Source organism: Acinonyx jubatus, chromosome D2, assembly GCF_027475565.1.
Source record: "Acinonyx jubatus isolate Ajub_Pintada_27869175 chromosome D2, VMU_Ajub_asm_v1.0, whole genome shotgun sequence".
NCBI classification, from domain to species: Eukaryota; Metazoa; Chordata; class Mammalia; order Carnivora; family Felidae; genus Acinonyx; species Acinonyx jubatus.
In genome coordinates, this window is record NC_069393.1 from 84,655,545 (window position 1) to 84,671,027 (window position 15,483).

The following is a 15,483-nucleotide window of genomic DNA, read 5'->3' on the forward strand; positions in this document are numbered from 1 at the left end:
TTGCGGAACCCTGGCTCACGTGCACCTGGAGCGCGTGCCTAGGACAGAGACGGAAGGTCTGGGAAATCTCTGTTACTTGTTTTTTCCACGTAAATTAATTTGGAGTGTCATCTGTTTAATAATTTTTGACCCGGGATTTTAACTTTTTAAAAATGTGTGTGGTCATTTTATAGTCATATTGGTAGTACGGAGTTTTTCTTTGCACTGTGCTTTGTTCATTAAAACAGCCTCCTGTTTCCTTGCAGAATAAAAGCCGCCCTCACTCTAGGGGAGAATATAATGTTTACAGTACCTTTCAAAGTCATGAACCAGAGTTTGACTATTTGAAAAGTCTAGAAATTGAGGAAAAAATCAATAAAATTAGGTGGTTACCACAACAGAATGCTGCTCATTTTCTACTCTCTACAAATGGTAAGAGCTTTTTTGTTTTTGTAAGTGGTTATTTGATGTAGGATTTTATTTTTAATTTTCTGGGTATAGGTTCCTTTTTTACTTTAACCCATTCTAGAAAATGTTTCTATTTAAACTTTGGGGAGAGGGTAAATTATTAGCTAGGCAGCAGGTGGTAGGCTGAGGACTTAAAGAACACAGAGGTGAGCACGCACACGCTCCCCATATGGCGCTGCCCTGCGGCACACACCCCCCTTCTTTACTTACTGTGCCGACAGAACGTCCAGGTTTATCCGTAACCGGAAGCTAAGGTTCAGAGGCTCGTAGCTTAGAAATCCACAGAGAACCACACAGTTTTCTGAGGTAATACTCGACTAACAGTGGTGCGTGCTAAGGTTTTTCTTTTAATACGGAGACTAAGATTTTTATTTTCAGATAAAACTATTAAATTATGGAAAATAAGCGAGCGGGACAAAAGAGCAGAAGGTTACAACTTGAAAGATGAAGACGGACGGCTTCGAGACCCATTCCGAATTACGGCGCTGAGGGTACGCGCTGCGTCTCCTCACACTACTCGGTTCTCTTGCTAGTTAATCGGGGACAGTGCGTGCGTCTGCATAGAGGAGACCGCTGAGTGGGGCCCCTGTGGGGTCCGCCTTTTCCGGCCCGTGGAGGCTGTCTGCGATCACAGTCGCCGCTATTTGTATGTGTTACGGTCGGGTTTCCTGTGCGTCACGTAAGCAGGAAGTCACACGGCGTCTTCAGAAAGCACGATGACACTAAAGAGACTCAGATCTAACTCCACAACAGATCTCTCTAAGTGTGTCGACCCCCTTCGCTGCAAAGGTCCTGAGTGGCGCGTGGGTCGTGGTGACGTCCACGTGGGATTTGGAACGTTGCCCTGGGTGGAGCTGCGTGGGCCGCAGACGCTGGCTTTCACGGAGTTCCCTGGGTTAGCTGGGGCATGTTCTCAGGTTTCCGAATCATCACTTGTTTTTCTAACTGTGAAATTAAAAAAAATTCTTCCCTCCCTTTTTTGCTGACCCTGAGCCCAGTATGAAATGACCGTCACTTCTGGTACCTAGATTTTTTTTTTTTTTACTTTTTAACATCTATGACGTTGAGTAAAACTAACTGAACAGGCTCTCAGGGTCTTGTAATTGGCCCCCCGGTGCGCGCCCTGGCCAGTGCGTACAGCGAGACGGGATATGGCGAAGGAGGTGGGGCATTAGTTCGGAGGCCTGTCCTAAAACCGCTGCCTGGTACACGGGAAAATTGTCAGCTGGCTGATTTCTTTTCTAATGAGGTTTAAAAACTTTGCTGAATACTGTTCACCAAGTGAAGACCTAGTTAGTGCATACGTTCCAGGTTAGTAGGAAGGTGTGACAGGGAAGGACACCGTCCCGCAGAGACCCTTCCCCGCACCACACCCCGCTGCAGTGACGCGGGGCGCGCACAGCATGGTGGGATGGCGGGCACACGGGTCAGAGCCACAGCCCGGCAGCGGAGGCGGCCCTCCCCGTGGTTCAGGAAACAGCAGCGTGCGGCTGAGTAGCATTGCCCAGGAGGAGAGCGGGCTGGGTCAGCCTCTTCCAAGGCTCTCGGGTCCCAAGTGTTGCCGTGTGTCCAGGGGCTGATTCCGAGAAGCGACGTAATATACTCCGGTGGAGTTTACAAAACTGATTTGAACCGAGATGTGTCGATCTGAACACTGGTGATTTCTGTTGCCCCGGTTACCGCTTTCACATCCACGTGGCAGCGAGAAACCACTCGGAGTGACGGTGGCACTGGTGTCAGCTGCCAACACCTGAAGCGCCTCTAAGTGGGAAGGGCTGGAGAAGGCATTGGGCGCCCTGCTCTGGCCTCCTGTCGGTCCCCGGCCGCCCGCCGGCTGGCACACTCTCCCCGCTGCTGGAAACCTGCTTCCCCCTGAGCGCACCGCACGCTCACGTGCCTCTACCGTAAAAACCATAGGTCTTATTTGGGTAAATAAAAACCAGTGCTGGTTTTATTCAGAGGCTCTTTTATGTGTTCAGCCCAAATAAAATTGATCTAATTGGTGGCCAGAGTGCGATTTCCTCAGAAATGGCTTTTGTTAATCCCAGTGGGGTTTAAGACATCACAGGCTGTAAATAGACTGGTCTTTGTGAGTTTAAGCCCATATTTGATTTCTTAACTGCCTCTCTAAAAGCTAAAAATAGAGTATTTGTCTAAACTTAGCTGAGTGGGAGTCAAATACTGCTTTTTTTTTTTTTAACGTTTATTCATTTTTGATAGAGCATGAGTGGGGGAAGGGGGGGTACACAGAATTGAAAGCAGGCTCCAGGCTCTGAGCTGTCATCACAGAGCCCGACGCGGGGCTCGAACTCATGGGCTGTGAGATCATGACCTGAGCTGAAGTTGGATGCTTACCTGACTGAGCCACCCAGGCACCCCAAATACTGCTCTATTTAAATTTTGTTTTCCTCTTAAATTATTTTAGCGCCAAAAAAGGAATTTAATTAGGAGGAAGAGGCTTTCAGGCCTGGCATTAAAGTTGCCACGTGGCTTGATCAGTTAAAAGACTGGTTGAGGGCTGTAGCCACCCTCCCTGTGCCCCGCAGGGCAGAGAGGCCAGCGTGTGGTCGGCACCTGTCTGCCTGAGGTGCAGGAAGCAGTGTTGATGCATGTTTCTCCAGGCAGTTTGCAGACTTTTGGTCAGAGAAGACGAAACGAGAGGTGCTCCCTCTGGCTTTTAATTAGAAAAATAACGAGTTACTACTGTTCATTTTTTATTGTGATTTTAAAGCTTCTGCCTTCTTTTCCATTGGATGTCAGTGATGTTGGGACTTTTTTCTTTTTCTCACACGTGGACACGATGACGCACAATGGCGCCCCTGCCGCTCGTGTGGGCATGTGTGTGTTTGGGCCGGCCCCGTCCCTCCCGCTTTGCCTGGCTGACTCCACGTCTCCATGGTGGCATAGGTGTCCTGTCCCCTGACCACAGCGCACAGCACAGAGATGGGGTTTTTGTGCCCCCTTTTTAAAAGTTTCTTGTTGAAGCATAATCTGTGTACCAAAAACTGCCTCTGCCGTATAAGTGAACGGCTCCGTGGGTATTTCCAGGCTGACTTGCCCGCGGAGCCAGCAGCAGATCAGGCATGGTACCTCAGCTCCCTGGGGGGCCCCCGTGCGCTCTCCTGTCCCCGCACCCCCTCCAAGGTGCGTGGCATTTGCACCGAGCAGACCAGCCGTGTAGTGTCCCTTTTAAAGGCAGTGGCTGCAAGGGAGAGAAAGGGATGGGGGTTCTTGACGGAGTCTCCCATGGAGACTTTGCTGTCCTTGTGGCTGCGGGGACACACGGGAAGGAGAAGCCAAGCATTAGGCATCGGTGCGCTGGAAGCGCTTTGTTAGGTGCCAGTTCAGTGTGCCCTTTGACGAACGTAACTGGCCCTGGCGGTGGCCGCAGGGAGGGACAGGACCCCATTTGTAGCCTGTTTTCATAGCTCTGGTAATTGCTTATTTGGGGTATTGTCTGTACGAAACCGTTAGCTCACTGTGAACTCGGATTTGTTCCTTTTTGTTTTCTGCTGTCTTGAAGTGTTGTAATTTTATGCTGCAGTGATCTTTGTTTTGAATTCCTGTCTCCTTCCGTTTTTAGGTTCCAATATTGAAGCCCATGGATCTTATGGTAGAAGCAAGTCCACGACGAATTTTTGCCAATGCTCATACATACCATATAAATTCCATTTCAGTAAATAGTGATCATGAAACGTATCTTTCTGCAGATGACCTGAGAATTAATCTATGGCATTTAGAAATCACAGATAGGAGCTTCAGTATCCTTCATCAGATGGCGGTCTCGGCATTTTTTCACGTTTGTCCTTCAGAGACGTGGTTCTCCGTGCACGTCTCTTCCTGCGTCTGAGTCTCCTCTTCTACACGCTTGCTGCACGGTAGCCCATGGTGGAGGTTCCCCGGGATTTGGAGCACCCCTAAAAATGGAAACTACTTTCTGCCTTTGGGGAGGGTTCTCTACGAAATGAGAATGACCAAGTCTGTTGCCCCCGGGTTAATGAGAGGCTGTTTTAAATAGCATCTGTTGGAGGCTCCGTTGTTGCCTGCCCGCCCCCCCGCCCCCCAAATCTGCTAGTAGATAATAGACTGGAAAACGCTGGCTGTGGTTCGAGTGATGTTTAATCATCCAACCCAAGAAGTGACACGTAAGAATTGTGTCTTAAAAGATTTGTTTAAGGAGTATTCAAAAGAGTGGTGCAGTGGCCCTGTTACGAAGGTGAAAGTCTGCCAATTGTTGGTTAGGCAAGTTCTTGGTTTCTTCAGAAATGAGAGTCCTGTCACATGTGCACGTCAGGGGGCTTCGGTCAGCATTTCCCATGTTCTGGAGCGATGTCGGGCTGGCCGGAGCGGGACGGGCGTCCGCAGGGTCGCCTGGGCTGCGTGTGACGCCTCCACTCAGGACAGTCCGCGAAATCAAGCGTATATACCTTTCAGGTTCAAGCATGTCACACGTGATTTTTATTATCTGTTGTCCTTTTACTTGATTCGGTTATTTCCTGACCGTGGTAACTCGTTTCCCGAAGAGCGTGCGGGCCTGGCCGGGGGAGGAGGCCCGAGCGGGGGGCCGCTGTGGCCGCCGCACTTTCTGTGTCTCTTCCTCTGCAACCTTGCAAAACGTCCCAGCTTAGGAGGCTCATGCCCATGGTCCCTGCCTTGTCTTTATTCTCCCTAAATTGTTCTCTTTTAAATCAGTGTTTCTCCCATTAGTACGTGACTGTTTGGAGCAAACTTCCAATAGGCGGAGAAGTTCTTCCCCCTCCGCCGTTCCAGACAGCCGTGGTAGGTGGCGGTGTGCACGCCTGCAGCCTTTTCCCGGCAGCGCACGGACGCGTGTGTGCGGAAGCGCTGGGCTCACCCTCTGCTTGGTGGTAGTGACGTGACGTTCCAAGCGCTCGGGAATGTCAGCGGCTGAGTTCAGCTCTGGGACCTTAACTAGCATCGAGTCCCTCAGGCCGCCCAGGCCTTTCTCCTCCCCTGGAAACCTGCACTCCTGGGGGGCCGCCTGGGGCTTTGTAAAACCCCAAAGCCAGTGGGCACGGAGCCGCGTGCATGGGGCCTGGTGCACAACAGTGAGCCTCTGCCGTCAGCCTCGTTTTTTCCACCGCATTCTGACCGCCTTTTTCGTATCCGTGAGACGCCAGGTGTGTAGCTGCAGGGTTTGGAGCCCTTGAGGGTTTGCGGCTCCGCGCCGTGCTCCGGGCGCCCCTCGAGCCCGGGGACTGGCGCTGGGGCGCAGGCCGTGTGTGGTACCACTTCCGTGCGGGCTCTGGGACGGGCGCCCCCGCCCCCTCGGCGTGCTTGTTTTCAGCAGAGCATCGGATCTTCTGAAAAATGACTTTTCACGTTAGTGAAACCAAACGGACCGGTTTTAATTTCCTCGATTATAGGTGAGTTAAAGTATTTGCTGTTGATTTACCGTCCGTTCGCGTGAAGTTTCTTTGGTGTCCCTTGTCATTTTCCTCCTGTCAGAAGCTCCCGTTTTTCCTTAGGATTGGCGAGCGCCCTCAATTCATAAACGATTTGTGTACGCACTCACAGTTTTCGTTGCCTTTATAAAACTTTGTCTCCCCACCGTGTTCCGAACGCCCTTCCTTGTGACCTGGATTTTGAGACACATACGCTTTGACATACTTTTTTGCATCTGTTAACACTATCTTATTTTTCCTAACACGATTACTTTAAAAATACCTTTGATCCATTCACACGAGACCTCCGGCAGCGAATTGTGCTCTTTCCGGACACTCAGCCCCCGCCCTGTGCCCTTGGACCTCTGCGCCCCTCCGCTCGCCGACGGCCGGCCCTCCTCTCACCCTGGTCAACGTTGTGGATCACGCCCTGCGCGTGAGGGGAGCGCGGCTCGCTCTGTTCGGGTGCCTCCCCACCTGCCTGGGCGGTTTCCTCGCGGGCTGGCACGGACTCCGGTTCTTGAACTTACCGGGAACTCTGCCCTGGCGCTCAGCGCCGGGGTGCCCTGTGAGCTTCCCTGGACTCCCAGCAGCCCCTGGGCGTGGCCCGGGTCTCCACCCTACGTAGCAGTGCACAAGGTCGGCTGCAGGGCTGCAGTCCCTCCAGGATCGCTGCCCACACTGGGTGCTGTCCAGTGACACGCTGTGGCGTCACCTAGTTGTCAGTGGAAGGGTTCATCTGGCCCCCGTCGTTCCATCCCGGCCCGTAGCCAGATTCCACTCTCCTCTTGTGTTTTTCAGTTAAGTGATTTCCGTATTTGGCAAGCTATGCTGTTCTAACTACTTAGAACGAGCTCTTGATGGCAGATGAAAAGATTCCTAGAAAAGCAGAATCTTGGAATTTGGCAGGTCTCGTGTGTGTGTGACGTATGGATGGAAGTATGGGATTTTCGCACGGGTCTCACACCATCAAGCACCTATGATCTTGCCGTGAACGTCTTGTGGAACGTTAGTGGCAGCAGTGGTCCGGGCCTGCTGAGCCGCGGCCCTGTGGTCTGAGCGGCGCTTAGGTGACACAGGCCCTCTTCCCGGCGTGTTCCCCTGCACGCCGTCTGTGTGGTCACCTCCTTTACGTGTCCACTCTTAACGCTCACGGTGGGTTTTTCCCGCCTGCCGTTCGCGTGGACGTGGTCGAAGCTGCCGAGCACCTGCCTTAACCGTGTGCCTGCAGACATCGTGGACATCAAGCCCGTAAACATGGAGGAGCTGACGGAGGTGATCACCGCGGCCGAGTTCCACCCGCACCAGTGCAACGTGTTCGTCTACAGCAGCAGCAAAGGGACCATCAGGCTGTGCGACATGCGCTCCTCAGCCCTGTGCGACAGACACTCCAAGTGTAAGTGCCTGGAGGGCTCAGCTTGCCTCGTTTAAATCCGCCTGTTCTCCAGGCGCAAGACCGTCTCCAGAGACTTAGGGTTCCTTCCGTTCCGCTCCCACCCGCGCAGGCGTAGGACCTGCTGTCGATCACCAGTCCCGGGGGGCTCTCGCGTGGGCCGTTGCTGGCACCACGTGGACGGTGAGGGCAGGGTCCCGTAGACTTTCCGTTAGATGTGCCTCAGAGGGGCGGCCCGTAGTGGAACTCCCGTCACAGTCTCAGGGCTGCGTCTGAGGGTTTCCGGGCCGGGGCCGGCCGAGAACCGTGTGTTGCCTCCACCTCCGTGCGCTAGGACCTCGTGCGGCGGCTAGAGCACATTTCACTCGTGGTCGTTCTTGGCTGTCGCGATGGGCTCTGTTCACAAGTGAGCTTTGCTGCCCTGGAAGGCACTTCCCTCAGGTGACGCTCTAGCACTTTAATCCGCTGAGCCTTGAAGTTTCTTCTAGGTGAGGAGAGTTTTATCTTGTTTTCAGTTTTAGCCATAAAGAGTAGGCCCGGCTTTATAGAAAAGCAGAAGCGTGTATGTGTCCTCCCTTGTGTCCCATGGTGGGGACTGGACTGCACAGCAAGCTTTGCCGGTGCGTCCCCGGAGCCCGCGAGGGCGACTCGATTCCCGTGTCCTGGGACGCGCTCTCCTTCGGGGGAGTCAGTCCATTGACCGTTCTGTTTGCGGTGGCTCCCCTGCCGAGCACGGCCACACAGCAGCGCCTCACGTCAGATGTGCTTGCCGACTGGTTCACGGGAACCTTTTTGCCTTATTCTCGTTTTTCTGAGGCTAAGGCGTGTTTTCAAGAATTCTGTCCTCTTTATAGGAGTCCTGCAGTGAAGAGTCAGCTTCGTATGATGTTGACCTGTGTGTCTCAAGATCAATGGTCTTTTTTTCTTTTTTTAGTTTATTTAAGTGATCTCTAGACCTAACGTGGGACTTGAACTCATAACCCCAAGATCAAGAGTCGCACACTGTTACCGACTGAGCCAGCCAGGCGCCCCTCACCATGATATTCTTGAAGAGACCATTTTGCAAAGATCCCAGGAGTAGTTCTTGTCGGCAGTTTCTTTGAGGAAACACTCGGCATTGCCAGTAGCTAGCTTGCTTAAAATTCATTCCACGTGCAGAGCCAAGAAACATACAGGTTCCCATGTTTAAAAAGAAACAAAAGGCTAAAGCGGCTTAAAGTGAAGTGCAGAGACCCTCACTCGAAGCTTCCTGAGCCGAGGGTGTGATGGCACTCTGGGGGACTGGGGGGCTCACGGAGCCTCTGGGGCCGCTGTGGCCGCGCAGGTAGGGGGCTGTTGAGTTTCTGCTGAAACCGCAAAACCTGTAGGAGAAAGGAATGTCTGCCGAGGAAGCATCTGGAATCTTTCTGAAAGTAATTGGGTCTTGTGAATGGAACTTGGCTCCCAGACAGCAGAGACCGACACGGGCTTTGGCGGGTGGGACCATCCGGAGGTTACAGTCTGGACCCAGTGTGCCCAGGCGGCGCCACCTCTGTCTTCCTGTGACACGGGACAGGGCTGCTTGGGCACCCAGGTGTCTGTGGTCGCGACCTGTGGTTAGCATGGCGGTCCTTGACCGCAGTCCACGCCGGCATGTCGGGGGCAGATTCCCCAGGCCGCAGCCCTGGGCCTCAGCCGTGGGCGTGCTGCTCCCGGGTCTGGGCGGGATCGGGGGGTTTCTGATGCTGGCCCCGGGCCACCTCCTCGAAGTCTCTGAAGCACAGAAGGTGAAGGCCAGAAAACTCACAGACTGGAAAGGTCAGGAGCTTGAGTGGCGTGCGGGCTGTGCCCCCCTCTGGGGTCCCCGGGAAGGGCCTGGAGCCCGGAGCATGGTTCGTCCTCCGGCTTTTAAACAGAAGCTGAACACGTTGTGTTTTCCAGTTTTTGAAGAACCCGAAGATCCCAGCAGCAGGTCCTTCTTCTCCGAAATCATCTCCTCCATCTCCGACGTGAGGTTCAGTCACAGCGGCCGGTACATGATGACCCGAGACTACCTGTCGGTGAAGGTGTGGGACCTCAACATGGAGAGCCGGCCCGTCGAGACCCACCAGGTGAGACCGCCGCACCGGGACGGCGCCACGTCTCCCCGCGGCGCCGTCTAACCTTCCTGTGGTTTCGTTAAGGTGCACGAGTACCTGCGCAGCAAGCTGTGCTCTCTGTACGAGAACGACTGCATCTTCGACAAGTTCGAGTGCTGCTGGGGCGGCTCAGACAGGTGAGGCCGCGGGCAGGCCCGCACGGGAGGCAGGGGGCTTCAGGGTGGGGAGCCGGGGGTGGGGGCGCCGGTTGTGCCGAGCCGTGCTTTGAAGGCTGGTTTTCAGGCTCTCGACAGTTTGTTTTTATTTATTTAACGTTTTGTTTTGAGAGCGAGCGAGCGCGAGCATGCGCACACACGGGGGAGGGGCAGAGAGAGAGAGTCCCAGGCAGCCTCCGCACTGTCAGCACAGCGCCCGACGTGGGGCTCGATCCCACAAACCCTGAGATCATGATCTGAACCGAAAGCCGGAGTCGGATGCTTAATGGACCGAGCCACCCAGGTGCCTCCCCCCTCCAACCCCAGCCCGCTGCCCCCACCAGACGGTTTCCGTGGAGAGAAGGTGCTCAGGAGCAAGTTCTCCCCATGCTTGTGGTGCTTACAGTACCTGTGCTACTAAGGTTCTTTTGGGCTGTTTTTTAAATGCTTTTAAAGTAACGTGTCCTGTCCTGCTGCCGAGAGGACTGTGACAGAAGGGACTGGGGCGGTGGTTTCCCCCTCAGCATGTGACCGGCCTCATTCCAGTGGCCTTTCCTGCGGGAGAGGAGCGGGGAGCGCCCTCCCGGCTCACTGCTGGTGGTGCTCCGGCGGCAGGGCCTGGTGGCCTCCGCAGTGTGGTAGTTCTGGTGCCTCGGGAATGTGTCTTGTGCCCGTTCGTCAGAGAGGACGACGCCCTTAGTGCCGAGGATCGTGTCATTGCTGTCAAACGACGCGTTGCGTTTGTGGTGCTGGGAAGGGGCGGTCCCACGTGCCCGAAGGAGACTGCACAGCAGCCAGGATGAAGCGGGGTTGGAAGTAGAAGGTCAAGGGAACCCTGGGTGCCGGGCTGGCCCGCGGGCATCCGGTCCCAGGACCCAGGTCTTCACAGCTGAGGCCTGGTGCAGTTACAGCCTGGGGCCCACGCACAGTGCACAGTGATGGGGAGACCCTCGAGGGTTCTGGAAGAGGCATCATCCATCTACATTCAGAGTCCCAAGGGACATCTGTCTGAGACTTTGAGCATAAAAGTCCCCTGAGATTTGTAACCATCAGCCTGTCCCCCCTCACAGGATGTGGAGTATGTGTACTGGCGGCCTGATCTGGAAAAGCTACTGCGGGCCTGGGTGCTACGTAGCAGGCCGGGCTCTGGGCATCAGGAGGAACAGACCTTTTCGGGCCTAGGCTTTTACCTGATTTACGTGCCGACCCTCCACCTCTTGGTGTTTTGTGGATGCTGCTGGAGACACGAGTCCCCCAGGGCAGACTCCGGGCTCCAGACCCCTGGCCTTGCAGGGTAGCGTGAGCTCCGTGCGGGCACCGGTTTTCCAAGGCTCCCGCGCCGCACAGGAGTGACACAAGGGGCCCAGGCCGGGCCACACAAGCAGCGGGGTTGGTGTCACATCCAGCGTGACTGGGCTTCTCAGAAAATGGTGAGCCCACCTGCCCGTGGACGCTGCGGAGCCCAGACTCGGGGCCCAGGGAGAGAGCACTCGAGAATCACATTCTTGGCACAGCCACGAAGACGCGGAGGGGCACCCCGCACCCATGGCGGATCGCCTCTCCCGGTACACCCAGGGCTCGAGATTTCCCCAGATGTATAGGTAAAAACTACCAAGTACGTGAAGGAAAGCTACTGTGAACAAGTCCGAAACAGCAGCAAAACTGAACCTCTGCGGATTCAGATACTGGAACTGTAAGCTGCAGAGTATAAGGTAAGAGGGCTGAAAATGTTTCCCGACTGAAGGAAGGAACCAAAACCTGAGCAGGGAACCATGAGCAAAACCACTAGAAATGACCCGAGAGATTTATAAACGGAGCAAACAGAACTTCTGGAAAGGAACTACTCAGCGGTTGAAAATGACCATGGGTTCAGTAGGAGATCCCGGGTTCAGTAGGAGTTAGAGAACAGGAGAAGCCGTTGTCTGGGGCCCAGCGCGGAGCTCCAGGGGTCGGATCTGCAGAAGGGCACGAGCATGGAGGCTGGGGGCGGGGCACCCAGTGAAACACGTGTTAGAGGCGTCCCCAGGAGTCCCCATGGAGAAGTGATGTCCGATGAGATGATGGCCAGGAACTTCCTGTAACAGACGAAGACTTGAGGAACAGGTTCGGGAAGCACAGAATTCCATGTCTGTGTCCTATGAAATCCCAGGGCACCGCAGGCAGAGAGAGGTTAAAAGCAGCCATGGGGAAAAAAGACGCGCTACCTGGAGAAGGGACAGTCAGGCGGGGAGCGGCCTTCTCAGCACAGCAGGTACACGGGATGCTGTGACGCAGCGTGTTGTCCTTCCTTGTGACCGCTGTCACTGCCCGCCGAGATAAATGATCGGTCGCTCAGAACAGTGTGCAGTAAAGCGCGTTCAGATGGGGGACGGTTCACCCTGACCAGAAGCTTACAGGATAGATCTCAGGGGTGTACTTCCAGGAAAGGACGTGACCCCAGAAGGCGGCTCTGAGAGCTCAGGCAGGCGCACGGCCACCACCAGCCCTGGCCCTGTGAGCAAAGCTGAGGAATATTGACTCTGAGCTCTGCTGATGTAAGCTGGTTGCCTGTGGGGACAGGTTACAGCTGTCCCTCAGCCATCTAGTACACGAGCTGGGAGTGACTGAGAGACGGGGCCAGAGCCGTGAAGGAGCAGCACCCACATGGAAGAGACCGAAGGACTTCTTGTACAAGCCCCAGCCCCAGACAGTGAAGAAAAACTTAGGGAACTTCACCCACTTTAACGTTGTAAACTTGTTTTATATCAAAACGCGACAGTGAAGACCCACGAAAGCAGATACGACCAGCCAAGAGCGGAGTGTCCAGAATCAGTGAAAGAATTGGAGAGTGACAGCTCACAAGCGGGAACTAACAGAAACGGAAAGAAGACGAGAGCGCTGGGTCTCAGTAGTCGGCACGTTAAAGGGACAAGGACACCTTCTCACAGCCTTTACAACGGTGGGCTGAGGGCGGAGCCCGACGGCCTTGACCGTGGCCCTCCTTTTGAGACTGGCAGCGGCCCACATGGGTCAGGCACCTGGTGCGTGTGCAGGCAAGAAACGTGCTCAGAAACCGGAGCTAGCAAACCCCTGAGGGGCCCCCGTGTTCGCCATCAGGTGAGCGGACAGGAACACTGTTGTTTGTCCGTAACGTTTGCCGCTAAAAACGAGTGAAAACCGATGAATTAAAACTACACATATCACATGGGTGGATCTCACAAGGATAGTAAGCAAAGAAAGCATACTGTGGAAGAATACGTATGATTTGATGATTTCCGTGTTCTCTAGAACACACAAGAAGGTATTGATTTTAAGAATACATAACTGGGGCGCCTGGGTGGCGCCGTCGGTTAAGCGTCCGACTTCAGCCAGGTCACGATCTCGCGGTCTGGGAGTTCGAGCCCCGCATCAGGCTCTGGGCTGATGGCTCAGAGCCTGGAGCCTGTTTCCGATTCTGTGTCTCCCTCTCTCTCTGCCCCCCCCCCCCCCCCCGTTCATGCTCTGTCTCTCTCTGTTCCAAAAATAAATAAACGTTGAAAAAAAAAATTAAAAAAAAAAAAAAAAAAAAAGAATACATAACTACTCCAAACGGAAACACGTACAGGAATGCTACTCCTCTTCTGTAACGGTTCCCAGCAGGGGTTCCGGGGGGGGGGATCTGTCTGTCTAGAGAGGTACACAGTGGGATTTGACCATGTTAGCAGTGGCTTATGGGTAGAAGGACAGTCGTGTTTTTCTTTATGCCTTTTGGTATGTCGGGAATGCTGACAGCGGCCTTCAGATGGCCGGTTCCCAGGAATACTCAGAGGCTTCCCAGCTAGGGTTACCTGTTCTCCCGCCCTTGCAGCGCTCCCCCGCCTTGCAGGAAGCGTCCCCCGTGGGATGGCGTGACGCTGGGGGGGCACCCGCACCCTGCCTGAGACCATGCTGTCCCGCGACACCTCTTGGCCGTGCTCAGGTTGTCTGGCAACAATGGACATAGCCACTTACCCCTGAGTCCACCCGGCCACCTAGGGAACAGGAGGACATCTGTCCAGGTGCCCAGGAGGGTTGTCACTCACGTGGTCTGGGTAGTGGGCACAGCCGCCTCCCCTGCAGGCTTGTGGGTCAGACATTTTAAAGAAATACCGAACCTATCAGAGTGGGCCTGCTTTCATTTCCGCCGCACGCCAGTTCTCACCAGTGTCGAGCACAAAACCGCATCCTCCTGAAGAGCTCTTCCCCGTCTCTGTTCCAAGGAATCGTGGCAGACACGCTTGACTTCGAGCAGCGTGGACGGAAGGGCCGCGTCGGCACACTTCCTGCCCAGCCTTCCTTGGACGTGGTCTTGTACACGAGGCTGACCTGGGGAGCGCCTTGGTCTGAGCGGCGCTGGGCCTCTCCCGAGCGCCGCGTGCTCCTGGGCTTAGACCGCACAGGCTGAGTACGGGTAGTGGAAGGAGTCCTTCTCTGGCCGTCCCGCTTTCCGGGTGCGGTTTTAGATGAGGTGAGGCAGGCACTGAGGGATTTGCCTGTGTCGGGGTCAGCCGCTAGCCGTGCCCGAGCCGGGAGACCGTGGGGTCGTCGGAAGAGACTGGGGAGCCACGGGGACCGGGCCGGGTCTGCGGGATCCACAGGGCGAGGTCTGAACACCCTCCTCATCTGGAGCAGGGCTCGTTCTAAAGCCACGGGCGAAATCCTGGCAACGCTTGTCAGCCATTTTTCTCAGTTTTGTTAAAAAACAGACCAGCAGTTTCTAGCAGTATAGCAGGAACATTTTTTCACTTCAGAGACCATGGAGGCCTTAGGTATTAATCCTGGAGAGAGAAGAATTGGGCAGAGCCGCAGCATCTGAGATTCACCCCGAGGGCTTCCCCTTTGTACGCCTGTCGCTTCGCGTGAACGAGCTTCTTGGCATTAAATGAATTAAAAAGTATTCTTTGATGAGGTGTGTGTGCAGGGACACGGACAGGTCTAGTGTCTACTGAACACAAGTCAGTTTTGTATCACTGACAAAGTGCAAATGTTTGAGACTTGAAAATACCCCGTTGTCCGTGGCTGGGACAGGTGGCCGTGTCGGGTTTTTTTTCTTTCTTTTTCTCTTAAAAACGCAGTAACGTGGGGTGTTGGCTGGCTCGGTCGGAGGAGCGTGAGACTCTTGATCTGAGAGTCGTGAATTCAAACCCCACTCCGGGTGAGGAGCTCACTTCAAACAGAACACATCAATGTAATCAAGTGTGGCTGTTCCTTTTCTATTCTGTAATGTTTCTTTTCGCGGACATGATTACGTACGTGAAGTTCAGTAGGCGATTTTCACTGTTTTTCTCTGCCAACCGTTATTTTCACGTCTTGCTTCTGAAATGATCTTGTCAGGTAGGGGAGGGGTGAGGGCAGGTGACCCTCGCCGGGCGTCCAGGGCGCTGGGCCCCCACGTGTGGTAAGGTATCCGTGCCTCGTGCCTGACCAGCACTGCTCTCTCTCGTTGTGCACAGCGCCATCATGACCGGTTCCTACAACAACTTCTTCCGAATGTTTGATCGAAATACACGGAGGGATGTCACGCTGGAAGCTTCCAGGGAGAACAGCAAGCCCCGAGCCAGCTTAAAGCCTCGGAAAGTGTGTACAGGCGGGAAGAGAAAGAAGGACGAGATCAGTGTGGACAGTCTGGACTTCAACAAGAAGATTCTGCACACGGCCTGGCACCCAGCGGAGAACATCATCGCCGTGGCCGCTACCAACAACCTGTACATCTTCCAGGACAAGGTCAACTAGGGAGGCCGGCGCGGGGACTGAGCCCGGCCATTGCCCCAGAGGAGGGACGCTGTCGTCCTCTCCGCGAGGAGCAGTGTGGGCCCTGCTCCCCTCGCGGGCTGGAGGGGCTGCCCGCCTGCGGGGCAAGCCGTGGGCGCCGCTCACGCCCGAAACCTGCCCGGCACCGCATCGGCGGGCCGTGCTCGATAAAGGCCATTACTCACAATAAATGTATTTATTTAAGTCTGAGCCTTCCT

General features: G+C 54.7%; 1 protein-coding gene across 2 annotated transcripts in view; it reads left to right on the forward strand.

Annotated features, from left to right (window-relative positions):
* PPP2R2D (protein phosphatase 2 regulatory subunit Bdelta) overlaps nt 1–15,469 on the forward strand; it is a 50,667-nt gene extending 35,198 nt beyond the window's left edge. For both annotated transcript variants that reach the window (XM_027063420.2, XM_053207569.1), the window contains exons 4-10: nt 246–411; nt 826–938; nt 4,031–4,208; nt 7,084–7,248; nt 9,166–9,335; nt 9,408–9,499; nt 14,968–15,469. In XM_027063420.2, coding sequence (XP_026919221.1) covers nt 246–411; nt 826–938; nt 4,031–4,208; nt 7,084–7,248; nt 9,166–9,335; nt 9,408–9,499; nt 14,968–15,247 — 1,164 coding nt within the window. In that variant the 3' untranslated portion in view covers nt 15,248–15,469. The remainder of the gene's footprint in view (nt 1–245; nt 412–825; nt 939–4,030; nt 4,209–7,083; nt 7,249–9,165; nt 9,336–9,407; nt 9,500–14,967) is intronic.
* The last annotated feature ends 14 nt before the right edge of the window (nt 15,470–15,483 follow it).